The sequence below is a fragment of the Rhizophagus irregularis genome, chromosome 3 (assembly GCF_026210795.1).
Source record: "Rhizophagus irregularis chromosome 3, complete sequence".
NCBI classification, from domain to species: domain Eukaryota; kingdom Fungi; phylum Glomeromycota; class Glomeromycetes; order Glomerales; family Glomeraceae; genus Rhizophagus; species Rhizophagus irregularis.
In genome coordinates this window covers 2,697,642-2,713,073 of record NC_089431.1, presented here as the reverse complement: position 1 = coordinate 2,713,073, position 15,432 = coordinate 2,697,642, and the positions used below count along the sequence as shown (strand labels likewise).

Below are 15,432 nucleotides of genomic sequence, written 5' to 3'. Positions count from 1 at the left end.
TATTTTAAAATACTAAGAGTTTTTAGTTGCTTATTTTTCATATTTATATAACTTTTTAAAATATTATATATTGAATTTATAATTAATTTTTATTTTATTTTCACTAACGGTGAGTGTTAATTTTGTACTACATTTCACAATTTTATATAAATACATAAACAAAAATTTTTTTTTGATGAAATTTTTTTTTTTCAATGTTTTATTAATTATCTGTCAATAGTATCTTTTTAATTTTTATTAAACTCAGTGTATTATTTTAATATAAAATTACTATATTATACATGTTTATTTTGTTAAATAAAATTACTATAAATATGTTTTACTTTAAAATATAATTTCACTACTCACCACTTTGGTTATATCAAATTATCTTTTATGTTTAAGTAAGTTTGTTCAGCAAGTTAAATCTACTTGTATTTTAATTTTCATAAGGCTAAGTATGATATTTATATAGAAAAGCATATTTTTTTTAACGGTAATAACTTTTAAATTTTTCACTTTTTCGTTTATAACTTCAGAGCGTAATTACACCACTTCAGTCAAATGAAATCGACTTTCTAAATTAATTGAAAGTTGTTCAGCAAGGGCGAAACTACTTATATATTAATTTTCATGAGTGTGGGTATAATACTTATGGAGAAAAGTGCATTTTTCATTACGGTACTAACTTCCGAATTTTTCATTTCTCCGTTTACAACTTCAGAGCGTAATTACACCTCTTTGGTCAAATGAAATCGACTTTCTAAATTAATTGAAAATTGTTCAGCAAGGTCGAAACTACCTACATATTAATTTTTATGGGTGTAAGTATAATACTTATGGAGAAATTTACATTTTTTGTTATAGTATTAATTTCGAATTTTTCTTTTACTGTTTATTAACTTTATTAATTGAATATTGTTAATCTACTTGTATATTATGTTTAGTTTAGCTTCACAACATATTTAAAATTGGATTTAATAAAATATATTAATTAATAAATATATTTTATAAATTATATGTGTTATAATAAAAATTTAATTAGGTTAGAAGATTGATTTGCTTATTTTTATATAATTTTTAAGGTTAGATATCAACAATGCTTAGCGATCATAGTAAAAACCTATGCTTAGAGCTACTATCATAATAAAAAATATTTTTGGGACCTTACCTATATAAGTATTTTCCGGGGTCCTTCTTTCCTGCTTCTTATCATCAAACCCGCCCAAAAAACACATTCGCGTTATCGTAGAGCAACCTGGTATTGGTAAGTGAGTTGTAATAAATTTTTGGTCAATGCGAACTTTTTCATTCCCTAACAATAATTTTAAACTCTAAACTCTTTTAAGGTAATATTCCTGACATAGTTTCTCTGAAAAGAGAATTTGAGCAAGTTGTCATACAACAAGTAGGCAGTCTTAGAAGTGAAGTGAAGAGAGTACGTTATGTTGCAGAGTCATGGTTAAGTTCACCAGGTATGTCATTTAGCCCATCAACCATTTTCTGCAGATGCTATTTAATTATTCATGTTTAGGTATTATGATGAAGACTGAAAAAAATAAACAGATGAAATCCATTGGTAATGAAATGGCTTTTCCATTTACATTGACCACAACACAATGCAGACAAGGTATGAGAGGAAGGTTTCAGGATCAACCTGACGCTTCTAAAATTGAAGACATATGGCAAGAATACTTTATAGAAGAATGCAATGAATTAAAGAGGACGAGGGGAACAAAACTTATAGTTGCAGATACATATCTTAAACCGTTACTGAATACTCAAAAACCAGATTTCATATTCATCCAAAAAAGAAGACCTTTAGATCTGTTGAATGTTGCAGCCATTGGAGAAATAAGAAAGCGAACCAGCCAAACCAGCCAATTTGCAAATGCAGATGTAGAACATGCAATAGCATTTGATGAAAAAGTGATCTAACTTCAGTCACGAAAACAACATGTATATGTGATAGAGATGATCATGACTCGAACTGAACTGAACTGATCCGGTTCAGTTCGATTTACGTCTTGAATGAACTGAGCCATGGTTCAGTTCAAAAGTTCGGTTCAGTGAACTGAACCGGTTCATATTAAAGGTTTAATTTGGGCAATTTTAACAAGACACTATTGAATATCCATGTTATTGGATTGTATAATAAACTAAAATTTATAATTTAAGTCTTGCTGATCATATAAAATTTTCAATTCTTTATTTTTATTAGTATATTGAATAATTTTGTATACAAATGTGAAAATTTTTAATTTTGTATATATAAATATAAAAATTTTTAAATGTTAATTGCTGTTAAATTAATAATTAATTTTAATGATTTACCTTTTAAAGAGATAGTGATATTACATAATCATTAAATACAATTCTCAGTTCAGTTCAGTTCAGTTTAAACTAAGTCAACTTGAACTGAACCGTGGTTCAGCGGTTCAGTTCAGAGTACGAGCAAACTGAACCATGAGTCGAGTTGACTCAGTTCAAACCGCGGTTCATTGAACCATAATCATCCCTAATATGTGGTGTTGACAGATTGCATTATTATACCTATCTATAAGATAACTAAAACTAGCGATAATCAATTTATGTATCAATACACAGCATTTGAGAATTTACAAATATGCTGATTCTGAACCTCCAACAGGATGGAAATACTTAATGATAATTATGGAGTCCTCTTAGGTTGAACCATCATTAAATTTTGACAGTGTTACTATAACTCTGAATCAATCTATTAGTGCAGGAAGAACTAGCATTATATACGAAGGAATTGACAGCAATAAAGAACTTGTAGTTGTAAAAATAGCAAAAAAGAATGAATACTTGTTTTGTTTTAAACAAGAAAGGAATGCATTGACTCGACTTTCAGAATTGAATTTACCGCATATTCCAAAACTCCTTCTAAGCAATATAAATACCCTGGTTATGACTCTTTTTTGTATGAAAGTCAAAAATCTGTGAAAGGAAGATATTAAAAAAATTATCAAAACCCTTAAAGTTGTTCATTCACAATACCACATTGTACATAGGGACCTTCAAAAATACAACTTTCTTCGTGATAATAATGGAAACATTTTGATTGCTGACTGGAGATACAGTGTAATGGAAGGTGATAATATGCCATTCGCTGGAGTGCTTAAATGTATGCCAGATGATATTCTGGAATCATTGGATAACAACAAAGCAATTAATTATAATTCAAGAATGGATTTCATATGTTTGGTACGATCACTTTACCTGATATTTCATAATCCAGTAATGGAGAGGTTTTCCTTTGATAAGGTACTTGAAAATAGAAACTTTAAAAAACAATTGCAAGAAATTAAAACTTTTTGGTTTTCTCATGGAAATTCTTTAGAATAGTGAGCTACAATCTATCAGGAAGCGAATGAAGCAAATTATGACAACTTACTCAGAAATCTTATTAACTTTTTTTAAGTTATTAGTGTCAAATGAAAAGGTTGTATAATTAGTAGAGTTAGTGGAAAAACATCATAATGTATGTATACAACCTAACACTTTATAATTTACTTTTCTTACTTTAGCATGTTTGATAGTTCATCATTATAATAAATAAAATATTTGTTATTCACAAATTGGATTTTATTTTTTAACTTGTGTACTATGCATGAATATGGGTGGTATGATTGTATTATACATAAAAAATGTTATATGCCAATTTTGTTTATTGCATTATACAGACATTAATGTGTTTTAACAATCCAAATACATCAGATTTAGAAAATGTGTCAAATAATCCATTTTTTGCTTGCTCAGAAATATCTAAAAGATGCCTGGACGGCCTGGTGAATTCCCTAAAAATAATATTACGATGATGAGCCAACCCATTATATATTTCGTCATCATCGGTCCCTAATCATCATCATCTTCATCCACCTCGAATTTGTCATTCCCATTAACTATCTCAGTTTCTTCATCATCAACTATTAACCCTAGAGCCTTCAAAAGTTTGTAATCTCCATCCACAACACTAATATCAGAATCAATTGGTAAGTTTTATTCCATAACTAATATAATACTCTAAATTTACTTATCTTAAATTTAGTGTCTGGTCAAAAATAGATTACATAAAAATCAGGTTATTATTATTGTCGTAATAATCATGTGAGATAGATTACCTGAAATGTGCAGAAGATATTTGGTAAAATTCTTGCCGAAATGAACAGGGACTGTGTGATGTGTGAATCACATATATATTTGCATTATTTTTTTTGACTTGATTTGCATTTATTTTTGTGTCATGCTTTAGCACTTCTGGCTGTTTTTGGCCACGCTATTAATAAAACAATATTCAGGTATGGATATTTTTCTTTCAGCTTAACACTCCAGCTAAGGATGGGCTCGCAAATAATTTCCAAAATTCGCAATATTGCGAATTTTTGAGCTGAATTGCGATTAGCAACCCGCAATTCTGCAATTCTAATTGGCTGATAATTAAATTTTTTTCTAATGATAATTAATAAAAAACACACTGGTTTTATAAATATAAATTTAATCAAAAAAAAATTTTTAATAAATTTATTTATTTATTATTTATTAAAAACAATAAACCATAATTTCTGAAATGGTGCAACTGCACCAAAAACTAAATCAAATACAGATAACAATGATGAACTTAATAATACTAATCAAAGTTCTGGGCTGGAATCTACAAAAAAAAGTGAAAGAATGTTAATAAATGTTCTTACATAAAAAAAATATAAAAAACCTGCTTTTCCTCTAGAAATACCTACCGGTTTCTATTTCCAAGTTCCAGGCTGGAATCTACAAAAAAAAGAAGTAAAAAATGTTAATAAACGTTACATAAAAAATAAAAAAAACCCGCTCCCCTTTAAAATACTCACTGGTCTTCATTTCCAAATTCCAGACCAGAATCTACAAAAAAAAAAGAAGTAAAAAAACGTTAATAAACGTTCTTACATAAAAAAACCAAAAAAAACCCACTCCCACTGGTAAAAAAATGGTCTATCCTACACATATCCTACACATATCTTACATATATCGGGTACTCAAAATGTAGAAAATCATACACAAATAATACACATATCATATACATATCGGGTACTTATATATATAGTATACCTATCAGGTACCTGATATATGTATGATATATATATTAGTACCCGATATGTGTATGATATGTGTATTATTTGTGTATGATTTTCTACATTTTGAGTACCCAATATGTGTAAGATATGTGTAGGATAAATCATTTTTTTACCAGTGTCCTTCCCTTTAAAATACTCACTGGTCTTAAGTTCCAAGTTTCAGGACAGAATCTACAAAAAAAAGAAGTAAAAGAACATTAATAAACGTTCTTACATAAAAAAAAAAACTGCTTCCCTCTCTTTAAAATACTCACCGGTTTTCATTTCCAAGTTCCAGGCCAGAATCTACAAAAAAAAAGAAGTAAAAGAACGTTAATAAACGTTTTTACATAAAAAAATAAAAAACCTACTTTCTCTTTTAAAATATTCACCGGTCTTCATTTCTAAGTTCCAGGCCAAAATCTACAAAAAAAAAGAAGTAAAAGAACATTAATAAATGTTCTTACATAAAAAACCCCTGCTTTCCTCTTTAGAAACACCTACCAGTCTCTATTTTCAAGTTCCAGGCCAGAATCTACAAAAAAAGAAGTAAAAGAACGTTAATAAATATTCTTATATAAAAAAATAAAAAAACCCACTCCCTTCTTTAAAATACTCACCGGTCTCCATTTTCAAGCTCCAGGCTGAAATCTACAAAAAAAAGAAGTAAAAGAACGTTAATAAATATTTTTACATAAAAAAACTAAAAAAAACCCATTCCCCCCTTTAAAATACTTACTGGTCTCAAGTTTCAAGTTCCAGGCCAAAATCTACAAAAAAAGAAGTAAAAGAATGTTAATAAATGTTCTTACATAAAAAAAAAACCAAAAAACTGCTTCCCCTTTCTTTAAAATACTCACCGGTCTCCATTTCCAAGTTCCAGGCTGAAATCTACAAAAAAAAGAAGTAAAAAAACGTTAATAAACGTTCTTACATAAAAAAAAACAAAAAAAAAACCCCTCCACTTCCTCCCCTTAAAATACTCACCGGTCTTCATTTCCAAGTTCTAGGCCAGAATTTACAAAAAAAAACAGTATTGTTTTTTTTAAAATGAAAAAAAAAATTTAAAATTGCGTAATGCAATTCTTATGTGATTTGTACTATGCTATCCGATAATCTAATCCAGATCATTAACTATTAATATTAACAACCATCGAATTAACCGGCCAGTATATTTTTTCTAAAAAATAAATGATTTATTTTAAAAAATTTTATTAATGAAAAACTGAATTTTTTTTACTTTTAGTAATAAGAAGAAATCAGTTTTTTTATTAATTAATTAAAAAAATTACATTTATTAAAAAAAATTATTCTTTTTTTTGCAGGTAATCTGCAATTCTGCAAATGATCTGCAATTCCGCAATTAATTATGAAATTGCAGATCATTTGCAAAATTGCAAAAAATTGCAGAATTGCGTCTAATTACGGATTGCGGAATTGTGGATATATAGACTTCAAAATCTGCAATATTTTGCAATACCACATATCGCAAATATTCCACAATTACTTATTTGTGACACCATTTTTAGCTTCAGCAACTTTCATATACATGAAAGGATTTGGGAATGTGTATGCTAATTATGAAATCATTTTTATCGATTTGCAGGAGGATTAACAAAATGACGAAATGCAATGCGTAATTGCTGGTAAAAATTAATCCCAAAGGGAATATCTTCTCCTGCGAAATTTACAAGTGATATGAAAGACAGACCTTTTTTGATCGCTTATTCTCTGGTTAGTAATCAAAAGCGGGCAACATGTATACAAATCCTATCAAAGCTTTTGCAATTAATATTTTCAAAAGTACAAATATTCTTCCTGAAAATACTGTTTTTTCAGAAGTAGACCCATGTTTGTTATGTAGAGAAGGTCTTTACTTACCTCAGAAATTCTTACCATTTAAAGAATTTACTTTAGCTTTGTGTGAAATCAGAAATGTCTCGAAAAGCATTTGGTAAATGGAGAGGCAATTTGTCTGAATAAGAAGTGTAACAAAGTTATTGAAACTTTTCTTTCTCCAGAACTCTGATTATAAGACAAACCTTCAACTACTGATGAAAATACTATCTTCAAGTCAGTGAATTCAGGAAATTAAATTCCCGTAGATGATGATATAACACTAATGAACGAATTAGGATTATTAGGCAAAAAGAAACAAAGTTCGTTCAAGACTACTGGGATCACTAAAGAAACTTTTGACCAGATAACCAGCCCTATTGAGGTTATTAGCACTACACCTGGCAATTCTGACAATTTGGATGACTTGATTTTAAAGGGGGACCATTAAAGTAAGGTAGAATCACGTGACTTTCGAAATTTTTCTTTTTTTTAAATAAAACTTTTTATTATATATAAAACCTTCCAAATAAACATATATTAAATGCATTTTGACCTGTTCTGCAAGTTTACTTAGAGCATAAAATGAGGTTTAGAACACCGTTTTTGATTTATTCAACTTTTTCAATTTCGTTAAAATTGATCTATCCTTTTTTGAGTATGATTAGCAAAATTCGTTTGCTCATATGTAAAGTCAAAAACATTGTTCAAAATCCACTTTTTCTCCTTAAGTAAACTTGTGGAGCAAGCTGAAATACACTTATTTAATGATTTTCAAGTTCACTTTAATTTTAGTTTATAAAAAATTTATCAAATCATAATAATTTTAAATCACGTGATTCTACCTCGCTTTAACGGGCCTCTTTTAAAGGATACTAGCAGTCAAATCCAACATCCTATATGTGAAAAATGCTCTGAAGAAATCTTCCTAGAATTTACAAAACCAACCATTTTTTTACCTTGCAAGCATATTGTGCATTACGATTACATCAAGAATTCTCACAAGATGTGTCCTACCTGTCCTTCCACTGGTCAAAATAGTCCAAATCGGCCAAAATTCAGCCAGCCGATTTTAGGCTGATTTATGGTCTAATGCTGGTCAAACTTTAGCAGATTTTTTGGCTGCAATTCGCTGCCACTCGCCTAAAGTTCGGCTTGAAATTTTGGCTAAAATTCAGTTAACATTCGGAACAATTTCAGATAGCAAATTTTGGTGAATAGTTTTCCGAGTGTTACTTAATTTATATTGCAAATTTGTACTAAATTTATTTACTAATATTCTGCCACAACTCATTTTATTTGATATTTGCAATAAAATCACAACTTTATTTATAAATGCATATTACAAATAAATATTGCTAATCTACAATTCTACAATTATATAATTCATGTATTCGTATATACTTATGAATCTTGATCTTTTGGAAACTCATCAAAACTATAAAAAAAAGAAAAGAACGGTTAGTAACCGTTCCATAATATTAAAAAAAAGCAAAAAAACCCAAGATTCTACTTACGAATCTTTGGTTTTTTCTGTTTATCGGAATCCACTCGCATACTTAAACCTATAAAAAGAAAAAAAAGAGCGGTTATTAATAACTGTTCATAATAATATTAAAAAAATAAAAAATAAACCAAGATTCGTACTTATGAATCTTGGTTCCACTTTTTCTAAAGATCCCGAAACCTACAAAAAGAAAAGAACGGTTATTAGTAAACTGTTCGTAGTAATAAAAAATAAAAATAAAAAATAAAATAAAGAACTAAGATTCGTACTTACTTATGAATCTTGGTTTTCTGTTGTTCTTCGGAAGCCCACTGAACTAAAAAAATAAAATAAGAACGGTTATCAGTAACTATTCGTTAATATTATAAAAAAAAAATAAAAATAAAACCAAGATTCATACTTACGAATCTTGGTTTTTTCCATTCTTCAGAAGACACTGACCTAAAAAAAAAAAAATGGTTAGAAACCGTTTGTAATAATAAACAAAAATAAAAAAACAAAGATTCATACTGAATCTTTAGTTTTTTCCGTTCCTTGGAAAGACAGAAATCCACCTGAACCTATAAAAAAAAATCAAAGGAACGGTTAGTAACCATTCCATAACATTAAAAAAAAGATTCGTAAGTATATTACTTACGAATCTTAAAGGTTCTCCTTTTTCCGTTCTTCAGGTCCACCCGAACCTATAAAAAAAGAAAAGAACGGTTATTAGTAACTGTTTATTAATAAAATTAAAAAAAAAATTATAAAGTAAAGATTCGTACTTACAAATCTTTACCTTTGGAGTTTCGTTCTTCGAAAGCCCACCCGAACCTAAAAAAATAAAGAAAAAAACGGTTATTAGTAACCGTTCATAATAAAGAAAAAACAAAAAAAAAATATAAAGTAAAGATTTGTACTTACGAATCTTTACCTTTAGGTTTTCATTTTTCGGAAGCCCATTTGAACCTAAAAAATAAAAAAAGGAATGGTTATTAGTAACCGTTCATTAATAAAATTAAAAAAAACAAAAAAAATTAAAACCAAGATTCGTATATACTTACGAATCTTGGTTTTTTTCGTTCTTCAAAACTCAGAAGCCCTACCTGAGATGCCGAATCTATAAAAAATAAAAGAAAAAGAATGGTTAATAAACGTTCATAATATTAAAAAAAAATAAACCAAATTTCGAACTTACGAAACTTGGTTTTTTCCATTTTTTGGAAGTCACCCGAATGGCCGAACCTAAAAAAAGAAAGAAAAAAGAACGGTTAGTAACCGTTCATATTAAAAAAAAAATAAAATAAACTCCAAAGTATTCGTACTTACGAATTTTTGGAGTTTCTGTACTTCGGAAGCCCACCGAAAGTTGAACCTATAAAAAAAAAGTAAAAAAAGTGAAAGGGGGAAGGGGAAGGAAGAAAAAGGGAAGAAAGGGAAAGGAGAATGAAGGAAGGGAAAGGGGAAGAAGGGGAAACAGGGAAGGGGAACAAAGGAAAAGAAAGGAAAGGGAAGAAAAAAATTAAAAAAAGTTTAAAAAAGGATGATCCTTTTTTAAACTTTTAATAGTATAATGCGTAACATGTAACGTTTGATTAAATAATTCAATAAATCGACTATAAATCATATATGTCAAAATTTGGCCAATTTTTAATAATTTCTGAAATTTGGCCAAAATGTGTGACAGATCAGCTGATTTGTCACATGACCGAAAGTTTTTATTTTGACCAGTGTTCGTCCGAAACGATATCAGAATTAATTAGCTTTGCTAACATCGAATCCAAATCGATGTACAGGAAAAAACGTACGTCGTTAAGAATGCATTCCAGCATCTACTGAAAAATCGTCTAGCAAGAAAGTGAAAAGACTGGTAGAAAGAAAGTATCGAGTATGCTAAAAAAACTTATCAAAAAATTTTTAACTGATGTGGTATCAAATGTAACTGAAGAGAACTTGGAAGAAGAAGCAAGTGAAAACAAAACCAGCGATTTTTTGCAACTATATGATAAGATTGATAGCGCTGAATCTAAAAATGAAGATGCATTTCAAGGTCTTATTTACAGCTATTTTGATTTTGGAAAGGCTGTATTTAAACAATACAAGAAATTAAAACTCAAGCATGGTAAGGATGGATCTCAAGCATTAGTTAAAAGTAAGGTCAAAAAAGCAATTTCTAAAGCAAAATGTTCTGATAAAGTTTTGTGAAAAAGGATGAAGAGATTCGAAAAGGTTTATAAGCTTTTTAATAGTATAGGCAAAGAAAAAATAGCACAGATAAAATCTACTTCTTCAGATTTCATCTTAAATCTAATTAAGAATGAAAAGGATTATATAATAGCTGAAATCTTAAAACGAAAGGATTGTTAATATACTGTGCCATTTCTTCTGTGCAATTAAGTCGAGCTTGGATACAGTGTTCAGACTCTACTACCAGAAAAAACAGAATTTTGTTCACATGTATTTTCATATTGGGGCTTTATTTTTTAAATGTATATGATTGCCAAAACATCATGAAAAATGATTTGCTAAGCCTGAACATCATGTCCAGACTCCAGACTCTACCATCAAATAGTCATATATACAATGACTTATGAAGTGCCAGTTATTTTGGGAAATAAATTTAACCAGATGCTGATTCAGCTTCTGCGCATTTTTGATGAGTTTGGACATTGTATCCAAATTCTACCATCAGAAAAATAATACATTTTTGCATGTGCATTTTATTCGTAATCATTTTCCCAAATTCCTGCGCTTTGCATGATCGCTTTGTAATTAATAAAGTTTCACCCAATAGGGCTTTCATTTTTTAACACATGTATATGTTGTCTGATCTGCTCATTGAATAAATAAAACTGTGCTAATGGTGCATTTGGCAAAGTCCCAGAGACTTGTAATTTATTCTTTATTATACAAGTGTCATTAATGAATAATAATACATTTGTTTTGTAATCTATTGCGCCTTTAATATACACACTTGCAGTCGTAAAAAAATACTAAAATTTGCTAAAACATCATTCTACTGTTAAGTACATTAAAGAAAAATTCTAATCCTGCTTAACTTCTGAAGCATCAGAGTAATTGTTATTGATAGTGACATTGATAACCTTCGCACTTTGTGAGAAAAAGGGAGTATAGGAGTGATAGGCCTAGAAATGGCAAATGCTTCTACGGATGGTATTACCGGTCTTGATGCTGGAGGGGAGGTCTCAAATAAATCTGCAATATCCAATGTTCACTCAGATTTAGAGATTGATAAGCGAGATGATGAACTCACCCTGCTTGATCCCTTGACACTTCCACTATGTGCTTAAAAAAAGGTTATCAAAATTAAATCACTAAATATACAATAAAATATTATTCAAACCAGTAGGATTTTTGGTTAAAAAGAAAGATTTTATAAAGGGATTTGTTCAGATATATATACAAATAGGATTAATACAAATCTAATTATATATTTGAAATATTTGCAAAAAATGATTTTGAGTTTTAATAAAAAAGAGTAAATTTGGCCAAAAGTTCATTATGGCCTATATATTAGATACTAAAACACCTGTATGATGATACCTGCTGTCTTGATTGTTGAAAGATCATAAAAAGAAAAAGTTGTATTTACCTGTAGATCTAACTATTGAAGCACTTTTTTCAGGGTATTACTTATATAATAATTCTTACTTCTGTAGGATGCAAAAGCTTCAAGCTTTTATTAAAGATAATAAAGAAGTGTTGAATTAATTCTGAAGAAAAAATTTTGGTGTAATCTTTGTGGGAGAGGACATGTCCATGAATCAAGCTATAATTATCATGTACTAGTAAATAGTTATTCTCTTTTATATCTTTATTAATACAAAAACGCAAATATAATCTGACACCTATTCGGAATGGCCATCACAATTGTAGATAGCATTATTCTTCATATTTACTTTCGAAAATTCCAACATACGGCAGTATACAAATTATTTCATACGTTAACGATAGTACAGTATCCATGAAGAGCATCCTTTAACTTACGCATCATGTGTACGATATTAACGTACGCACGGAGTTAAGTTTAACGCTATCATGAAGACGAAAAGGAAATCCGTTTTTTTTTCTCATTATCAGGGTCCTTAACGGCTTAGGCTTAACTGGCTTAACAGATTATCCTTCCCTTCGATTCATGAATTGCTACCCTGCTATAACCTTAATTTAGTTAAAGCTATTACAATTTAAAATTCTGTTTAACGTCACCCTTATATAAAAAAAAGCTAAAGCTTCCCACCCCTATCTTGATTAATATTTAGAAAAAATTCCTATTTATATTCTCCTCGGTTTGAATTCCAGGCCTATTTACGCGCTGATTAATTATTTTTACTATTATCGATTGTCTTGCGGATATTTTCAAATATTTCAAATATGCCAGTCGAAGTTCTAGAAGACAAAGTTATTTTGAAAGACTCCAAAGGCTCCTCCGCAGAAGGTACACATAAGTCAACATTCGTTGTTTGCTTGTTTAATACCGCAAAACACCTAACGTTCTTTTTTGTACTTTAGTATATTATTTTGGTGCAACTGTTACCAGTTGGAAATATCGCGGAAAAGAGCTTTTATTTTTGAGGTAAAACTCAATACTTGTTGGAAGATATTTCTAATGAATTAAATGAATTATTAGCTATTGTCTTAATTCAATTTTGTTTATTAGTAAGAAATCTCTTCTTGATGGAACTAAAGGAATTCGTGGGGGAATTCCCATAAGTAATTAAATTTATTCAATATACTAGAGAAAATTCGTTCTATTTTTCTTTGATTAACCCAAATATTGTCATAGTTTTCCCTCAATTTGCTAAAGCAACTGATTCATCTGCTGAAACTGCTGCACTTCCACAACATGGTTTGGCTCGTATCTCAAAATTTGAATGGAATGGGGTTTCAGTTGATAATGAATCTGAAGTTTCTGTCAGATTTGGTAAGAAATAATAATACATTTATTTTGCATGGTCCATTCTTGCTTACTTTCATAATTTTTTTTTAAAGGATTAAATAATTCTCAGGTTCCCGAAAATCTACAAAAAGATTGGCCCAAAAAGTTTAAACTAATTTTCACTGTAACTCTTAACGATGATACATTAAAAACTAACTTGTCAGTAAAGAATGAAGATACTGCACCGTTTGATTTTAACGTCCTTTTGCATACTTATTATTCTGTTCCAGTAAGTTATTATTTATTCGTAAATTTGTATTTGAATATTAAATATATTAATTTAATTTACTTACAATAGGATATTTCTAAAGTATCAGTTGAAGGATTGCAGAATATCTCATACATTGATAAAGTGAAAAATTTTATAACGGTCGTCGATAATGATAAATCTGTAAAATTTACCCAAGAGACAGATAGAATTTATGGAAATGTTCCAACTGAAATAATCAAAATAAATATAAGTGACGAATCTAATGAGGCTTTCCTCTTACAAAGAATTAATTTAAAGGATTCGGGTATGTTATAAATTTTTTTTTTTAAAAAAAATTATCAAAAAAAAAATTATTTTATTAACGAAAACACATTTTTTCAGTTGTATGGAATCCATGGATTGATAAGGCAAAAGGTATGTCAGATTTTGATGATGATGAATATAAACAAATGGTTTGTGTTGAACCTGGTCATGTTGCAGAATATATAACTTTGAAATCTGAAGAAAGTTGGGAAGGTGGACAGATTATTCAATATAAACATTAGTTATTAAGTTATTGATCGCCTTTCATTCTAACCTCTCACTTATAATAAGTGTATATTAATATAGTAATTCACATCATAGCTTATTTTAAATAAAATTTTGTATCATAAAATCAAGGCGCAGTAGGCGTAACACACATTACTCTTGAATTCAGATATACCTTAATATATAGAAAAGCTCATATAGGTTGCGACTTTACGTGTAATATCATAACGCATTGATAAATTCTCCTCGGCTATATACATTACAGGCCCGCATTAATCATTCACATTACCTAAAATGAAGAATCTTATTAACATTAAAATCATTAATTAGACAGTTTCTTAAAAAAAATCTCAATCTCTATCTTTTATATTATTTTTTGAAAGATAAATTGACAAACTTTCATACTATTCTAACGAACTGCCCTCTTAATCTATACTTCTCAGGCCATCCATAAATTGACCAAAAATGTTTATTATTAAAATCGTAACTATTACTGGTAAAGAATTTGAACTCGACATTGAAAATTCAGATACGGTAGAAAAAATCAAAGAACGTTTAGAAGAAAAAGAAGGGATTCCACCAGCTCAACAGTGTATCATTTATTCTGGCAAACAATTAAAAGATGATAAAAAGACAGTTAAGGACTACGGCATAAAATCCGGTGTAGTTCTTCATTTAGTATTGGCTCTTCGTGGTGGAAATTGTACGTATACCTATTTATCAACATTAATTACCATTAAAATATTAATTGTTTTAAGTTCTCTATAATTTGCTACGAATAATAAATTCAAATTAATTTTCAGTTATTAATTTGAAAAAGTAAATTATTCATATATTTTTTTCGAACAGAAACGTTGGAGTGAAATAGTGGTCGCAGATTATTTTTTGGGATAATGCATATGAATTTAAGCAGATAAGACGACACATATTCTTACTAAACATAGTGATTTATTACTAAACATATATGTACTAATTTTTATATACTAAACATATTATTTTTTACAAAATAAAATAAACAGTTTTGTATTAAAACTAAAATAACAATAGATATCAGTGAAAAAGGATTTTACAATTTTAATAAAGTATGCATGTAAAAACTGATATATGAAATAGAAAAAAAACTTGTTATATTCATATAATAGTTTTGATTGAAAATTAATAAATATAAAAATTAATTAATATTAAAAATTTTGCTTAAATTTAAGTTTTCTAAATTTAATAATAAGTAAAATAATTGTTAATAAAATTTATACTCTAATAAATAGAATAAAAAAATAACTTTTGGCTTAATTTATATTTATAAATTTTAGTTAATATAGTA

The 15,432-nt window shown here is 28.6% G+C and overlaps 4 protein-coding genes across 4 annotated transcripts; all 4 read left to right on the top strand.

The window, feature by feature from the left end:
* Positions 1–1,078: 1,078 nt before the first annotated feature.
* On the top strand, positions 1,079–1,917 carry OCT59_020667 (uncharacterized protein; the record flags this gene model as incomplete). The annotated part of the gene is made up of 4 exons (XM_066149324.1): positions 1,079–1,094; positions 1,232–1,246; positions 1,329–1,454; positions 1,514–1,917. 4 exons carry the CDS (start codon positions 1,079–1,081, stop codon positions 1,915–1,917), a joined length of 561 nt encoding a protein of 186 aa, XP_065990241.1.
* Positions 1,918–3,087: 1,170 nt separating this feature from the next.
* OCT59_020666 (uncharacterized protein) lies at positions 3,088–3,348 on the top strand (the record flags this gene model as incomplete). Its single annotated transcript, XM_025324820.2, has 1 exon — positions 3,088–3,348. One exon carries the CDS (start codon positions 3,088–3,090, stop codon positions 3,346–3,348), a length of 261 nt encoding a protein of 86 aa, XP_025184201.2.
* A 6,957-nt stretch (positions 3,349–10,305) lies between these two features.
* On the top strand, positions 10,306–10,620 carry OCT59_020665 (uncharacterized protein; the record flags this gene model as incomplete). Its single annotated transcript, XM_025326091.2, has 1 exon — positions 10,306–10,620. The coding sequence occupies one exon, from the start codon at positions 10,306–10,308 to the stop codon at positions 10,618–10,620; it is 315 nt and encodes a 104-aa protein (XP_025177858.2).
* Positions 10,621–12,746: 2,126 nt separating this feature from the next.
* On the top strand, positions 12,747–14,260 carry OCT59_020664 (uncharacterized protein). Its single transcript, XM_025317628.2, has 7 exons — positions 12,747–12,871; positions 12,946–13,009; positions 13,094–13,146; positions 13,220–13,357; positions 13,426–13,601; positions 13,671–13,887; positions 13,965–14,260. The coding sequence occupies exons 1-7, from the start codon at positions 12,808–12,810 to the stop codon at positions 14,126–14,128; spliced, it is 876 nt and encodes a 291-aa protein (XP_025177860.1). The 5' UTR covers positions 12,747–12,807; the 3' UTR covers positions 14,129–14,260.
* Positions 14,261–15,432: the final 1,172 nt, after the last annotated feature.

Excerpts from the sequence above, each read along its gene's own strand:
- OCT59_020664 (XM_025317628.2), top strand. The coding sequence starts at position 12,808 with ATGCCAGTCGAAGTTCTAGAAGACAAAGTTATTTTGAAAGACTCCAAA. Across the intron at positions 13,147-13,219 it reads TCGTGGGGGAATTCCCATAA|TTTTCCCTCAATTTGCTAAA; the intron begins GTAATTAAATTT and ends ATATTGTCATAG. Across the intron at positions 13,888-13,964 it reads AATTAATTTAAAGGATTCGG|TTGTATGGAATCCATGGATT; the intron begins GTATGTTATAAA and ends ACATTTTTTCAG.